Below are 16,125 nucleotides of genomic sequence, written 5' to 3'. Positions count from 1 at the left end.
GTTTTTAAATCTTCCAAAGGATAGATTGAGGGGGGAGGCTTAGCGAGGTGTCCCTGGCACGCCCTCTGGGTAAGGTCTCTGTTAAAACTGCATGCATTAAAGAGGGCTGCTCTGACCAAATTCTTTTTTTTCTTCTGGGTTTCCTTTTTTGGGGGGGGGGAGAGAGAGAGAGAAGGGTGGGGGGGGGGGGAGAGGGGAAGGGGGGAGGAGATTATACCACTCCTCCTCACTTCTGTCCCAGGCCCCCCCCCCCCCACCCCCCCCAGCCCAGCTTTTTCTCTTGGCTCGCAGCTCCCGTGTGGAAAGTTCTTCTGGCTCCTGCAGTCACTGCAAGTCCCGGTCCTCCAGGTAACGATACTCAAAAGTGAACCCCTCCTTCTTTCTCTGGCCCCATTTTTCATAGTCAAAATAAATGTAGGTTCCCTGCAGAGAGACAGAAGAGGAGGGCGTTTTACCAGGGGCTGGGACTGCTAGATTTTGATTTTTAGTTATTGGATGTACTGTTGTTCCAACCAAGATGATTAAAAACTGGGTACAATTATTTAAAAATAAAAAAATCAAACACCTTTAAAAGTGGTACATTTTGCCCTGGTGGCACTGCCCAGGCAAACAAGCTCATGGCTATGGGCAGGAACATTTACAAAGGCAGCAACTGCACTCACCTGCTCAAATTCATCTGTTATGGTCTTAGGCTCCTCGTGCCGCTGGAACCACATCATATATTTGGTGTGAAACCTCCAGGACTGCTTCTTTAGTGCCTTAGCTGCCAAATACTGTGCTTTGGTGCCCTGGCGAGAAGAAGGGGAGGAAGGACAAAGCTTCAGAAGCCTGGGCTGCTTTGCAGGTTTGGTCATAGAAACATTTTAGGATTACTTCTACTCCAGTTCTGACTTTTTACCCTTCTCAGGGCCTCAACGGAGGGTCAGGAAGAATTACAAAAGCAGAGGAGGGGTGCATAGGTTGGGGGGGCAGCCACCATCATCTCAGCCCCGGTACCCCCCGTTTCCCACCCCAGACCAGGCTTGCTCTGTACCTCCAGATAGTAGAAGATGAAGAAGAGGGTCTCTGTGGACAGCCGCTGGTAGAACTCCACCGTGTCCGAGTGAGGGGGAGGCATCTGGTGATGGTAAGGCGGTGTTGGGCAGGGGTTCCGAGGGAGGTACTGCCTGCCATGGGGGACAGACAGAGAGAGCACATATCTCATTACATCGCCCGTGCAACAGAGTTAATCTAGCTGCCATAAGTAGGGGCGGTGGTACTGCAGCGGAGGGGCCAGGAGGCATGCACTTAAATCTACATCTTCAAGATAAAGCTTGAAAGGAAAAAATATGAGTTGAAACAAACAAGATATAATAATGTACTTATCATCCATGCCAGACCAGTCCAAACACGTGGGTTACATCCCCGACAGCAGCTGGAGACAGTCAAAAAAAAAAAAAAAAGCTCAAAGCCCCCTCTCCAGGGGTCTAGCACTACCATTCAGCTCTCAGTACTTCTCTTGTCTCCAGCATGAAGTGTAGGGACTAGCAGAAGCAGTTTCTCCCTTACTATTTTATTTAAAATTATTTCTATCCCGCACCCTCCAAAGTTCAGGGTAGATTACAATAAGACATGCATACAATCAACGTCTTCAACAAACAAACGTACTGGAAAGAGTAAAATGCATTATTGGCACAGGAAGGGTAGAGTTCCAGATCCTAGGGCCTGCGATTGAGAAGGCTCTCACGAGTCCTTGCCAATCTGGCGTGTTTTGTAAGGGGAACATCAAGTAGGAATTGATTAGCAGATCTAAGATTTCTGGTTGGAGTGTAGAAATGAAGGAGAGAGCTAGCGGTCAGATGGGGGGCACCAACACGAGTGGATTTCAAATCAGCCCAACAAAGCTCTAAGACAAGACCGTTCTTCAGCCAAGAAAGGAAAGCAGGAGCCAGGGGGGTTCGGATATCCTTGAAGAACCATGATCGGCATCTAGTTTTCTTCTGCATGTGTTCCTGCCAGGAGCCTGGACATTTTCTCGACCAAGTTCTGAAAGTGCAAGCAAAGGTTCTCCTTCACCCTTTCACCCGATCAGAAGATTCTTCTAGGTTGTAAAAGAGAATGGAAGGAATCTTCTAGGGTTTACCACCTTGGCTGTTGAGAGAACCAGGCTACATAATGAGGATACTTAGTTTTACCGATTGCAGCCTTCAGGGGCGTGAAAGAGGACCATTAGCAGACTGGAAGGAGGAATTTCTTTACCTGTTAATTTCATTTCCCTTTTACTCCAGCTACACCAGTCCAGCCATGACAGGTGGGTTATTTCCCTCTACCAGCAGATGGAGGTAGACAACACCAATTCCTGTTCATACCCCAAATAGGAAAATTAGTTCTTACCTGCTAATTTTCATTCTTAGAGTACCACAGATCAGTCCAGACTTCCTGGGTTTTGCCTCCCTTCCAGCAGATGAAGACAGAGAAAATTCTGCTGACACTGCCACCTGCAGTCCCTCACTACTGCCATGTAAGCCAAGATACCACTGAACATAAACAAACATGGCCCCCTGAACGAGCAGCAGGAAGTGAAACCCTATCATGAAAGCGATCCTTTCCAACCTTAACAACGGAAGAAACCAAACGAAACCTGTGCCATTCTTCAGTCTATTTACAATAACAGATCGAGCGGCTCTCCCATTCTCTCTGAACTGATCTGTGGTATTACAGGAATGAAAATTAGCAGGTAAGAACCAATTTTCCTTTCCCTGTATGTCCCAGATCAGTCCAGACTGCTGGGATGTACCCAAGCTTCCCTAAATAGGGTTGGACTGTGAGAGTCCCGCTCAAAGCCCACTTTCACCAAAGCCCACAAAATCTGGAGCCTGGACATCCAAACAATGTTTGGCAAAAGTGTGCAATGACTTCCAAGTAGCCGCCCTCCACATCTCATGTGGCGATACTTGTTGACATTCGGCCCAGAATGCTGCTTGCGATAGAGTGAGCCCTTAACCCTTCAAGAATAGGATGATCCCGACAGACATATGCTGAACCTATCGCTTCTTTCAGCCACTGTGCTATGGTGGACTTTGAAGCCTTATGTCCTTTTTGTGCACCACTCCATAGTACAAAAAGATGATCGGGTAGTTGAAAGCTATTAGTGACTATGAGATACTGTAACAAGGCTCGTTTCACATCCAAGAGCTGTAATTCCCTTGCGTGAGGCACCGTCATGTCCAGATTTGGAAGGCCGGAAGCTCTACCGATTGATTCAAGTGAAAAAAAAGACGATACCTCCTTCGGAAGGAACTGTTTGCAAAGAGACTCCAGAGTTTATAATCCTTAGAAAAGGATCCCTACATGACAGAACCCATAGTTCCGAAATTCTCCTAGCGGAACAAATTACCACCAAAAAAAACCCAAAACAACCTTTAAGGTAAGATCCTTCATAGTTGCCCTTCTAAGTGGCTCAAACGGAGCCACACACATCCCCCTTAGGACCAAGTTAAGGCTCCAGGGGGGACACAACTTCCATACTGGAGGCTGCAAATTCTTTACCCCCTGGAGAAACGCATCATATCTGGATGTGCAGCTAAGGCTGCTCCCTGCAAATTTCCTAAGACAGCCCAATGCCGCTACCTCTGAGGGAGTTAAAGGCCAACCCTTTACCAACCCCCATTGTAAGGAGGTCAAAATGTGTGCCACGGATGCTCGAGTAGGGTCAACCCCCTGCTCTACACACCAAGTCTCAAAAACTCTCCACACACTCACAAAGGCTTAAGGATGTCGAGGTCTTCCTAGCTTGCAGCAGAGTGGAAATGACATCCTCGGCATACCCTTTCCACCTTAGATGCTTCCTCTCAAAAGCCAAGCCGCGAGACAGAAGCAAGCCGCCTGATCTGAAAATATGGTACCTTGGTGCAGAATGTTCGAAAGATAAGTGACACACAGTTATCCGTCCACCGCTAGATTGATCAAATCCTCAAACCATGGCCGCCAAAGGCCACTCTGGCTGCACTAGAATTACCTCTCCTGGATGAATCTCTATTCGCCACAACACTTTGCTCACCAATGGCCATGATGGAAATATGTACAGGAGAATCCCTTGTGGCCATGGGAGTACTAAGGCATTGACCCTTCCACTCTGTGTTCTCTTCTGCGACTGAAGAAGCATGGAGCCTTGATATTCTATTGAGTTGCCATCAAATCCATGCAGGGCATGCCCCACTTGTGATGGATAAGCCGCATTGCTTCCTCCAACAACTTCCAATTCTCAGGAAATAGCTGTCGACTGAAAAAAATCTGCTTGTACATTGTCTATCCCAGCTATGTGAGAAGCCGCCAATAATTCCAGATGCTGCTCTGCCAGGCATATTAACTCCTGGACTTCTTGAGCCACCGACTCTTGGTACCACCCTGTCAGTTGATGTAAGCCACGTTGTCGCACTGTCCGACAAAATCCTTACCGGCTGCCCGCGTAAGAGAGATAGAAAGGCATGCAACGCGAACCACACCGCTAGTCTCTAAGCGATTGATAGACCACGACACCTCTTCCGCCGACCACCAGTCCTGTGCCGACTGAGTCTGGCATACAGCTCCCCAACCGGAAAGACAGGCATTGGTTGAGACTACTATCCAATTTGTACCTCCAAGTCTACACCCTAACTCAAGTGGTCCTGATCATGCCACCATGAGAGACTGGACCTGGCCATCTCCGTCAGAGGTAGTGGTAGATGAAACTGCTCTGACAGCAGATCCCACCGGGAAAGGAACACCCTCTGCAGAGGCCTCATATGAGCAAATGCCCAAGGAACCAATTCCAATGTGGAAGCCATGGAGCCGAAATTCCACACACACCTTCGAAATCGCACTCTCCAACAAGCTGCGAACCTGCCTCTGCAGTCTGCAAATGCGTTCCCCGGTGAGAAACTTTCCCAATCCTGGTGTCGAAACGCTCCCAGGAACTCCAACACCCGAGAAGGGGTAAGCTGACTTTTTTGACATATTCATAACCCAAACCCAGAGACCTTAACTGCTGAAGTACCAGCTCCACTGCTTGAGTGCAAAGAACTCCGACTGAGCTCGAATAAGCCAATCATCTAGATAAGAGTGAACGAGAATGCCCTCCTTCTGAGAGCTGCTGCCACTACAACCATCACCTTGGTGAAGGTTCTCAAAGCAGTCGCCAACCTGAATAGAAGGGCGCAAAATTGAAAATGTGTCCAAGAAATATGAACCTCAGGAATCTCTGATGATCCGGCCAGATCGCTGTGTGTAAATATGCTTCGGTCAAATCTAGAGGCCAAAAACTCTCCTTTGCGCACCGCTGCAATTACAGAGCACAGGGTCTTCATCCGAAAACGAGGAACTTTGAGAGTCACGTTCACCTTTTTTAGATCCAAAATCCGGTGGAAGGTCCCTTCCTTCTTTGGGGACCACAAAATAAATGGAATACCTCCCCTGTCCCTATGGGTACAGGTATAATAGCGCCCAGCATCTGTAAGTGGTTGATGGTTTCCTGTACTACCCGCCTTTTGATTACAGAGGCGCAAGGTGACACCATGAACAAGTCTTTCAGTAGGCAAACAAATTCTAAAGAGTAATCTTATCTTATCACTTAGGTCCCCATTGGTCCGTCGTGACCTTGGCCCACTCCTTATTTATTTTATTTATTTATTAGATTTTATATACCGCGGTTCCTGTATGAGATACAGATCGCCTTGGTTTACAGTAAACATTAACTTCGCTCGTAGGCTGTACATAGAACAATAGAAAACAAGAACAATAGGAAACTTAGCTCGCAGGCCGTATAAATAACAGAGGAAAAACAAGAGCTGGCACAAACTGGTACAACGGGTACAATTGGTGCAACTGCTTGGGAGAAATATCAGAACTGGTACAGTTAATATCTCGAGTGAGTGGAAATATAGCAGGGGGCAGGCATTAGGGTTGGATGTGAAGAACAGTGAACAACTGTGAGACCAGTCTGGGGGATCGCATCGAGGAAATGGAGGGGGAGTTTAAACAAGTGGGAGGCACAGGGGACATATGTAGGTGAGGTAGCAATGCTTCATGGAAACTGAAGGGATAGTCCTCGCGGACACTCAGAAGAGGGGGAAAAATGGGGAGGGGCACGACTGTTAAAAACAGTCAGAGGCAAAGATTAGGTGTCAGGGAAAGCTTGGGTGAAGAGCCAAGTCTTAGGTTTTTTTTGAAAGTCAAGTGGCATGGTTCCATTCGAAGGTCTGGAGGGAGAGCGTTCCATTGGTGAGGGCCTGCTGTTGATAGAGCTCGCTTCCTCCTTCTTGAAGTTTTCGCTGGCGGGGCATACAGTGTGCCGTTGGATGCTTAAAGAGAGTGGAGGGAGGTTGTGCGTCGCTTTGTGAATAATTGTGAGAACTTTGAAAAGTATCCTGAATTTGACAGGCAGCCAGTGAAGGGAACGTAGGATGACTCTTGTAGAAAAGAGTCAACCGACACCCTATGATTGGCAGCGAAGAGTGGACCGGCCTTGATTCATTGGGTGGACTTGGATCCAGACGCCCCCTGGCCGGAACCATCTCTGTTCGACTTTCGGTCTTGAAAGGACTGGTTCCAGAACTGCTGCCTCCAGTACCTTGCTTCTGGGCTCCTCCCGAAGCCCTATTCTGCCAAAACTGCCGATTCACCCTAAAGCGAAGCCGTGTAGAAAAGGACCCTTTTCTGCCCTTCGGCTTATCCTCCGGCAACCTATGCCCTTTATCCTCTCCCAGATGCTTTACAAGCTCCTCATGACTTATGAGGGGAGAAGATGGCTCTTGGAAAAGTTCACTATCCATCCCAATGAAGTAAAGCGGTGGACCACCACCTCCACCGCTTGCTTGCATAGGTCTTGCGATTTTGCTCGTATCAGCCAGTTGTCCAGATACGGGTGCACCGGCACGCCCTCCCCTCCTGAGGGCCGCCGCCGCCACCACCACCATTACCTTGGTGAAGGTCTGCGACGCTGTCACTAAACCAAACAGAAGGGTGCAAAATTGAAAGTGCTCTCCTAGGACCCTGAATTGTAGAAACCTTTGATAGTCCGGGCGGATCCCGATATGCAGATACGCCTCCGTCAGATCCAAGGAAGCCAAGAACTCCCCTCTTCGCACAACCGCGATGACAGAACGTAAAGTTTCCATCTGAAAACGAGGAACCTTGAGAGCCTGATTCACCTTCTTCAGGTCGAGAACTGGGCGGAACGTCCCTTCCTTTTTGGGAGCTACAAAATAAATGGAATAACGACCCTTCCCTCGCATGTGCCGAGGAACAGGAACTATGGCTCCTAACATTAGCAGGCCCGCCTCCCTTCATTGTGAAGGCTTAGCTCTGCCACAGCCCAGGCTGGAGCTTTCCCTGCCTGCTCTACAGGCTCGAAAAGACTGGTTCCAGGACTGCAACCTCCCCGAGGCTTGCCTTTGCCCATCTGCCGGAGCTCTGCTCTAACAAAAACACCTCTGGGCCCAATACCGCGAGAAGTCCAGGAAAGACCCCTTAGACCCATTGGGCTTCTCTTCCTGCAATTTGTGCACCTTATTCTCACCCAAAAGCTTTATAAGCTGCTCCAGATCTTCTCCAGAAAGGAGTTTGCCCTTAAGTGGTAAAGCTCTAAGCTGAGCTTTGGAGGAAAGGTCAGCTGACCAATTCCGCAGCCATAAAAGACTCCTGGCTGAAACTGCAGATATCAGCGTTCTGGAAGAAGTAAAGATGAGATCATACAAGGCGTCTGCGCTATAAGCGACTGCGGCTTCCAGACGCTTCGCCTGCTCAGATTCAGAGGGCGACAGATCCGTTTTCCTTTAACTACTGCACCCAGTGCAGTGACATACAAAGCATAATGCTGCAAACAGCAGCCCAGATGCCCAGCGCAGACACCTCAAAAATCTTTTTAAGGTGCACCTCCAGCTTATCATCTTGCACATCCTTCAGCGCCACAGCCCTCGCAACTGGAATGTTCAGTCTCTTCGTAACCGCCAAAAACGGAGACATCCACCTTCGGAACTCGCAAGAGCTCCAGAGTGTCCTCAGGTAATGGATACAGCTTGTCCATTGCCCTGCTCACCTTATGGCCAGTCTCCGGAGTATCCCACTCCCTGACCATCAACTGCTTCACAAGCTATGAAAAGGAAAAGTGTTGGCCAGACCCCGTAAGCCCGCCAACCCTTTGTCAACTGCACAAGGCAGCGAAAAAAATTTATTGCCAATAACGAAATTTTCACAAAAGTTAAGAAAGGTGAGGCTCTCTGTCCAAGAGATGACAGGCTCTGCGGAAAAGGAAAGACCGAAGGGGACCCCGCATGGATACGCAATATAATGCATGCTCAATGAGGTTCAGTCAAAGTTCTAGAAACTATGACAAGTTTTCGGTGCTGGGCGCCATCAGACGATGTCACCTATGTGTGAGGACTACCATCCTGTTTGTCCTAGGAGGAACCCTATTCCAGGATTTTCTGCCAAAATAGCAGCACAAGTAATAGCCAAGCATGTGCTCGTCCACATATTTACTCCTTTTCCAGCACAGAGACCCCAAAGCTACACACACAGCTTCGCCAATGCATCTCACGCCTGCCCTGACAGACGCACCCATCCCTCACCGTATTCTCTCAGAGTCGGATGGGTGTGGCATATGATGCCAGGCTGCCTCCTCCATGGCTTGCTGATACAGCTGCTCCTTGGTGAGGGGGACAGGTCCCAGGGGACACACGCCCAGCGACAGGGGGATATTCACCTCCGAAAGCTGTGCTAGAGGCTGGCTGGAGGCTGGTTGAGAGGCTGCACTGGTGATTACAATTTCTGCAGGGAGAGAGAAACAAAAGTAGAGTTTTCAACTGCATATATCCTTCAAAACAAAGAAAAAAAAACTAGACTGGTGACGACAATATGTAACGTGGACCCACAGACTTTATTTTATGGCACATTTTTATGTGAGCCCCCTACACGAACATGACCCACAGCGGAAAGTGTGTAAACAGCAAGACCATTAAGCTTTGTGAGATTACATAAAACCAGGCAATTTGCCCCTCCTGCCCTAGCCAGAAAAGAAAATTGGTTCTTACCTACTAATTTTCGTTCCTGTAGTACTATGGATCAGTCCAGGATTTTGCACCTCCATCTGCTGGAGACAGAGAAATACTGACGGACTGTAGGTGGCACCTCAGGATACAGGGCAGAGTCAGTCAAACCTCTCTGTCTCCATCTGCTAGTGGGGAGGCAGAACCCAGGAGTCTGGACTGATCCGGGTACGTACAGGGAACAGCAATTGCAATGGGAGGGTAAAGGTGTGAGGAAATAGCTCAGTACGAGAAACTTACCTCGTTCAGCGATATGCAGGGCCGGTACCGAACCTTCCAGGCCAGACCCCACAGCCACCCTTTCGGCCATCGATTTTAGCGTGCTCAATGGTTCCGGTGCCTGCATTGGGCGAAAAATAAAAGCCCCCCACCAGAACACACACAGGGATGTTAGCAGGCCAGAGAAATGATTGACACCTCCCAATCCACTCCACTCATTTAAGCAGCAGGATATGCCAGCACCCTCCTGTGGCGATTTTGCAAGGAGACCTTTTGTGTTCCCCCAAGTAAGATATCCCTTTCCTTTGCAAACCTGAAACCGACAGGCTGGTGTGGCAGGCTAACTCCTGCTGTGCTCTGCAATTTCTGGCAGCTAAGACTAAATGGGTTAACCTGCTAATGTGAGGCTTGGCATCCATATTCCTCCCCCATCTCCACAAGGTGTCATGTTTTAACATTCTCCATTGCTACTGGTCAAGAAGCCAGTGCTCTAGGCTATCATTGGTTGTACAGATTAGACCAGAGCTCATTAGAATTCTCTAATTTTGACTGGGGGTGCAGAGGAACTAGATTTGTGCCAAGACCCTGTCCCAGCTCTACACATCCTTGTGAGGACAGTCTCTCTTGAACCTCCCCCCCTCCCAATGTATAGTGAAACTTGTCTAGATAGCATTAACTTCATGGATCCTGGTTATTTTACTTATTGGCTTTTTGCAAATTAAATCTTTTACTTTTAAATTCTTTGTTAGCTCTATATCCGACTGATGATCCTTTTTTTTTTTGAGTATGTGGTCTATAAGGTGCATTTTTAGGAACTATCAGCGGAATACAAAAATGAAAAAATAAACAAACTGTGATAGGCTTGCGCTTTGTGGGGTCCCACTGCCCCTAGAAACCACCAGGGGATAGCTTGTGGGCAGGATACTCTCCCAAATGAAAGAAAGAACCCAGCTTCCCAGTGTAGGGGAAGGTGGGACTGGTAAGTCATTGGCAGGACCCTCCGAGTGTCCACAAGGTTAACCCTGAGTGAGTGCTAGGATTAGTGCTAAAGAATTATGTGACCCCCCTGTCTTTCCCACCAAATCCTGCCCACCTAAGAAAAGCAGGAAGGACAGAGTAGGCCCATAAGGCATGACAGTCTCACCTTGATCTCAGGCGTGGAAGTGTACTGAGGGGGCCCGTTAAGCAGGGACTGGCTGGGTTTTGAGTCGCTGAAGCTGGGTGTCGGGGAGCTGGGAGGGTTGACAGTCAGTGGCAGGAGTAAGCTAGGCCCGCTGCTTGTGATGCTGCTGGTAGACTGGGAGATGCTGCTGGTCTCTTTCCTGCAGAGGAGGGAGAAGTGGGCTGGTGAGATTAAACATTAGGGACCACCTTTCACTGAAGATCAGGAAGGCTCACTATGTTGTACTCCTGCTTTTCATCTTCACATGAAAACATTTTCGCCTGCTACCTAAAAACAGTTCACGACAGAGCCAGGTCAAAATGATGGTGCGGTGTTTACATTAAAATTAGGGCATATTCTTAGCTAGATCATTGTGTCTTAATGCAGATAAATGCAGAGTGGGATACCCCCACGGTGGGGCTGGTACTCACGCGGTGCTAATGGGCAGGCTGTGGGGGATAGGCTGGTTCATCTGGGATGAAGCGCTGTTACTGACGGTTGAGTCCGACGTGCTGTCTGCTACTACGGAGCTGTAACCTGGGGCAGAAACATGGTTCATTATAGAGGACAGCCAGGTAAAGATTCAGCCAGAGAACAAATCTCACACAGACCTTGGATACTGGGGCAGGGGAAAAACCCTGCAAGCTTCTCAGGAGTGTGCAGGGCTCAGGGTGAATCAAACTGCAGCAGAGCCCTGGAACACTGAAATTACAAAGGTTGGGGCAACCGTGGCTGTGCGGGGCCCAGAGTGGCTGCCCAGACATTGCTGGCTTGCCTATTATCTTGAGAAGCATCCCTCACAGCATCTCAGATAGGAGATAGGTCACTGTGTCGCACTCACTCGTGGCGCCGTTCTGTTTGCTGGCATTCTGCTGGGTGCTGGGCGGCCGAGGCTGGGAGGTGCTGGAGCTGGAGGGGGGTGGGGCCACGGCCTGCGCGTACGGGGTGGGGGTGCCGGGCGCGTGCCCCGGCGCCGGGTTGCTTTTGCCGCTGATGACAGCACTGTTGCTGGAGGCTGTGCCGTTGCTGTTGGTGCCAGGACCACTACCCAGTGAGGACGACGAGGTGCTTGAGCTGCTGCCCATTTGGAAACCAGAGGTCACTGCCGGGGACTGCGGGTGGTGGCTGTGTGCATTCTTAGAACCATTCTTTGCTGGAGACTGAGGAAGAGGACACATGGTGTTTTATACTGTTACCAGGGTGTACAGAAACAAAGTTGCTTGCCCATAGTCAGCAGCATAAATCAGTTACACAAGTGGGACATCATCATCTGATGGACCCGCAACACAGAAAGGGTGAGATCTTTCCAGGCATGCACGGACCTTCCTTCCAGAGAATCTCCTTGATCTCAATAGCAAGCTGATTTATCCTGTCTACGGAGAACACCTGTTATAGGTAAGCAGTTTGGCTTTCTCCGTGGACAAGCAGAATAAGGTCAATCACACAAGTGCAGACTCAAAATCTTGGGGTTTTATATGGAAAAATTGGTTGTCACCTACTAATTTTAATTCCTTGAGCCCAACCAGATCAGTCCAGATGAGTGGGTTTTTCTCTCCTACCAGTAGAAGAGGATTTTAATGCCAAACGTTTCTCAGTCTATGTACACACAGTAGAGCAGTCTTCAGAAAAACAAGGGCGGGATTGACGGGTCAGGTGGGACGCAAGCAAAGAAAATTAGCAAGACCAGGCCAGTCCCTAACCTTCCCTACACAGGGCAAGAACCTGAAGGACCCATTCAAAGCAGCAGGAGCCCGAACTGTGCAGCCTATAATGCTCGGTAAAAGTGTGTAAAGAAGACTTAAGTTGCCGCCTTGCAAATAGGGTTGCCAACTTTTCCACAGACCAGGACTGGACACTTGAGGAACAGGGGCGGGGAGGGGTATTCCCACCTCATTTTCATAAATTTGCATATATTTCAGATCCTGCCACTTGGAACCCATTTGGTGTTAGGCCTACACTATAACACGTTGGGTATGGGGACTTGGACCTCAGAAAGCAAGGAGTATACTGAATTATAATTACAGTATAGTAAATCTCTCATATCAAAACAGCACTAAAAGTTAAACACAAACAAAACACCATGCCTCATAAGACAAACAAAAAAATTAAATATAAAACATAATAGTAAAATGAATACATATTTCAAAACAGCTAAAAAGTCATATAAAACGTGTTTATATATTTCAAACACCAATAAAATATTTCAAAACAGCAGTCATCAAATACCCAATAATTAGAATTAAGGATTAAATAAAATCTCCCATTTTGCATACCTGGAGAATTTTTAAATTTCCAGTCACCCTGCAACTGTTGTGGACTATTACAGGACAGGAGGGAGGGAAGGTGAAGGGGCCACAAACTTTCTCCTCTGTTATACACACAGGTTCCTTCTCTCTCATACTAACAGACACTTTCACATGCTCCCTCTCTCATACATGCTGTCACATGCTCTCATTCACACACACACACACACTCTCCCCCTCACATACATTCTCACTGACACACATGCTGCTGCCACTGACACACGCTCTCTCTCACATGCTTTCACTGGCACACATTTGCATTCACTAACACATGCTTGCACTCATTTTGGCACACACACAAGCTCATTCCCGTATACTATGAAACATACATGCTCTCACTGACATGTTCACACACACACACAAGTTCACATATGGTCTGACACAAAAATACTTGTGCTGGTGACTCAGGAAGCTCCCTTTTACCTCTAAGATCTTCAGCAACGTATGCCCCTTGAAAAAGTATCTCAGTAGCGCATCAGTGTTGTGCAGACAGGCCATGGTGGGAGGCAAATCAGCAAAGAAGAATTATTAGGCAAGGCGGGAAGAGGGAACTTGTGATATTCACTCGTGCTCCCTGGGGATCCCCACCTGCAACAGCAGTAGCAGCAGCAGCAGACTGTACACTCTGGGTTACCTCAGGGCTGCTGCAGTGCACAGAAACTGGTGCTGATAATCGGCACACCCAAAAGCTACAGGGTCACGGGAACGCTGTGGGTCTGTGTGCTGAAAAGATTTTTTTTTTCTCCCACTTCACATGGCATCTCTGGGGAGAGAAACTGGCCAGCCCGGGAGGCGGGGGGGTGGGGGACGGACGACACCGGGCTTATTTTCCATCAGCCAGCCTCACCGGGTTTGTAGTGACATGGACCTGAGAGACTCTTGCATCTTGTGCTCTTTGCATGGGCTGCTCTTTGGCACCGGAGCCTATTACTGTTTCTACCTCGCTCTGTGCATTTCAGTCTCTCTGCGTCAGGCTGGCCTCTCCCCCCTCTCCCTGTCATCGGGCACACCCCCCTCTGCTGATTGGCCCCAGGCCTTACTGACCAGGTTTTACAGTGTCTGGTTACCCTTTTAACCGGACACCGTAGAATTATCTGCAAAACCAGGCTGTCCTGTGGAAAACCGGGCAGTTGGTCACCCTACTTGCAAATCTCCTGTGGCAACATCAACTGACATGCTGCCTAAGACGCAAGCTTGCTCCCTAGTGGAACGAGCTCGAAGGCCCACTGGAATCTGCACACCCTTGCAAACGTACAGGAAACAGATTCTATTGCTTCCTTAATCCATCTAGCAGCAGATGCCTTCAATGCCTTTCCCTGCTTGTTGCAACCACTGAACACCACTAAAAGATGATCTGACTTAAAAATCATTTGTGACTTTTATATCTAACAAGGGTGCAATGAACATCCAAGGCATGAAGCTCTCTAGAATGCATAGAAGAAGAATCAGACTTCCTAAATGCAGGCAATTCTATGGATTAACTTAAGTAGAAGGAAGAAACCACTTTAGGTAAAAATCCTCCGAAAAACGAAGGAAAGGAACCCTGCACGACAAAGCCCAAAACTCTGAAATACATCTCGATGAACAAACGACTTTCAGCATAAGATCCTTCCCTATATGTACCCAGATCAGTCCAGACTCCTGGGTTCTGCCTCCCTTCCAGCAGATGGCGACAGAGAAAGTTTTGCAGACACCACCTCTTGACCCAGTGCGCCACCTGCAGCTCCTCAGTATTTCTCTGTCTCCAGCAGATAGAGGCGGCGCAAAACCTGCAATTCTGTACCTAGTTAAAAATACAAAAGGATAGCCTTTGGAAGGCTTCCCTCCCAGGAGGTTGACAGGTCCTGGTGGGCCCATCCCTCCTGGTTTTAGAGGAGGACCAGGAACAGGGGTTGGGGACCCTCCAATGCTCACGGATGGGGGTAACAACTGGTGGTCCAGTTCCCTTACCCTCAGGGGTCTGAAGAGAAGCCTCTGCCTCCTTTCAGATAAGCTTTTAGATAGATTTTGGTTTTTTTGTTCCTGGTTGCTGAAAAAAAAAAAAAAAAGACAGACGAGGTCTTTTTTTTTCCTGTGAGCTTATTAGAGCTGTTCCCCATTCGTGGCAGGCAGGTTTTGGAAGGGAGGCTTTTGGTGCGCAGGTTTTTTCTGGGGAGTCTTCCGGGTGCACGCCGGCTGTGCAGTGCGCCGCGTGGTCAGTCGATCACAGCCATGACGGGGCCGGCAAATGTGCTGTGCGCCTCTCTCTGGCAGGCCGCTGTCATCGATGCCTCTCTGGGGGGGGGGGGGGAAGGCAATTCGGCAGGAACTGCGGTGGCTTCATCTTCACAGAGGGGGCCCGACAGGCCTGAAGCTGCCGAGCGGGAGGCCAAGCCTTCCATTCCTACTGAGCGCGGGAACCGTGGCCATTTTGGATTCTTTCCCAGGCTTAAGGCACAGCGTGCAGCAGGGGGAGGGGATCTCCCACCTGTTCTCTCTCTCCCGCTGATTTCTCCACGGCAGAGGCCAATCGGGGGAGGGACCAGGATTCCCTGGAGGAGGGATTTACAAGGTTCCTCCCCTTCTCGCCAGAATTTGCGCTTCTCATGCACAAAGCCTTTTTATAGCCCGTCAGGCCTCGGAGCAGTCTGGTGCTAAGCGGAGGATGCCATTGCTCCTGAGTCCATCTGGCTACATGCAAGGAAAATTCAGATTACAACATACAGGAGGATCCTTTATGGGAGCTTTCGTAGGCTGCTGGGAAATTGGGAACACTTTCCCAAGACTCATGGTATCCTGCAGGGCAACCTTGTTCTTGAAGCTTGTTGCAAAGTGGTCTATTTGCCGAATGCCCCAAAGATGATGGGGAAAAAAAAAAAAAAGTTCCTGTGTTACGTCATCGTGCAGTAGACTATCTGGTTCCCCAGAATAGAGACAGCTAGGAGAAAGTTGCCCATTTCCAGATTTTGGAGGTTTCCAACCAAAAAAAAGACTAATATCCTGTTCTCCCTTCCTTGTTTATATAAAACATTGCAATCTGGTTGTCAGTCCTGATCAATACCAGCTTGTTTATCAAGCACAGATTGAACATTTCCACAACATCAAAGATTGCTCTCATTTCTAGGCAACTGATATATAGGGCCCTCTCTTCTGACGACCATGTTGCTCAAGAGGAGAAATTTCTCAGATGAGATCCCCATCCTCGAGTGGAAATTCTTGAAACTGGGATTGATTAAAGAATTGACCTTTTAATAAATTTGCAGGATCCGACCAGCATGTCGGAGAATGGCTGAGAGCACTGGGTATTCTCATTTTTGTTTGACAACCATTGGAGATGTTAGTTACGCTGAAGCTTTGGCTCCCCATTGAAGATGTGTGAAAGAGGAGCCATAGACAAACC

At 48.7% G+C, this 16,125-nt stretch overlaps 1 protein-coding gene across 1 annotated transcript in view; it reads right to left on the bottom strand.

Moving 5' to 3' along the window:
- Positions 1 to 282: 282 nt before the first annotated feature.
- Positions 283 to 16,125, bottom strand: part of CNOT3 (CCR4-NOT transcription complex subunit 3) — a 53,758-nt gene continuing 37,915 nt past the window's right edge. The window contains 8 exon segments of the mRNA XM_029584278.1: positions 283 to 423; positions 663 to 788; positions 1,034 to 1,166; positions 8,586 to 8,784; positions 9,303 to 9,402; positions 10,426 to 10,603; positions 10,875 to 10,980; positions 11,285 to 11,603. Of these exon segments, the coding sequence (XP_029440138.1) occupies positions 325 to 423; positions 663 to 788; positions 1,034 to 1,166; positions 8,586 to 8,784; positions 9,303 to 9,402; positions 10,426 to 10,603; positions 10,875 to 10,980; positions 11,285 to 11,603 (1,260 nt within the window). The 3' untranslated portion in view covers positions 283 to 324.

Source organism: Rhinatrema bivittatum, chromosome 19 (assembly GCF_901001135.1).
Source record: "Rhinatrema bivittatum chromosome 19, aRhiBiv1.1, whole genome shotgun sequence".
In the NCBI taxonomy this organism is placed as follows: Eukaryota; Metazoa; Chordata; class Amphibia; order Gymnophiona; family Rhinatrematidae; genus Rhinatrema; species Rhinatrema bivittatum.
Note: the sequence above shows the minus strand (reverse complement) of the source record. Positions and strands in the feature narration are given on the sequence as shown.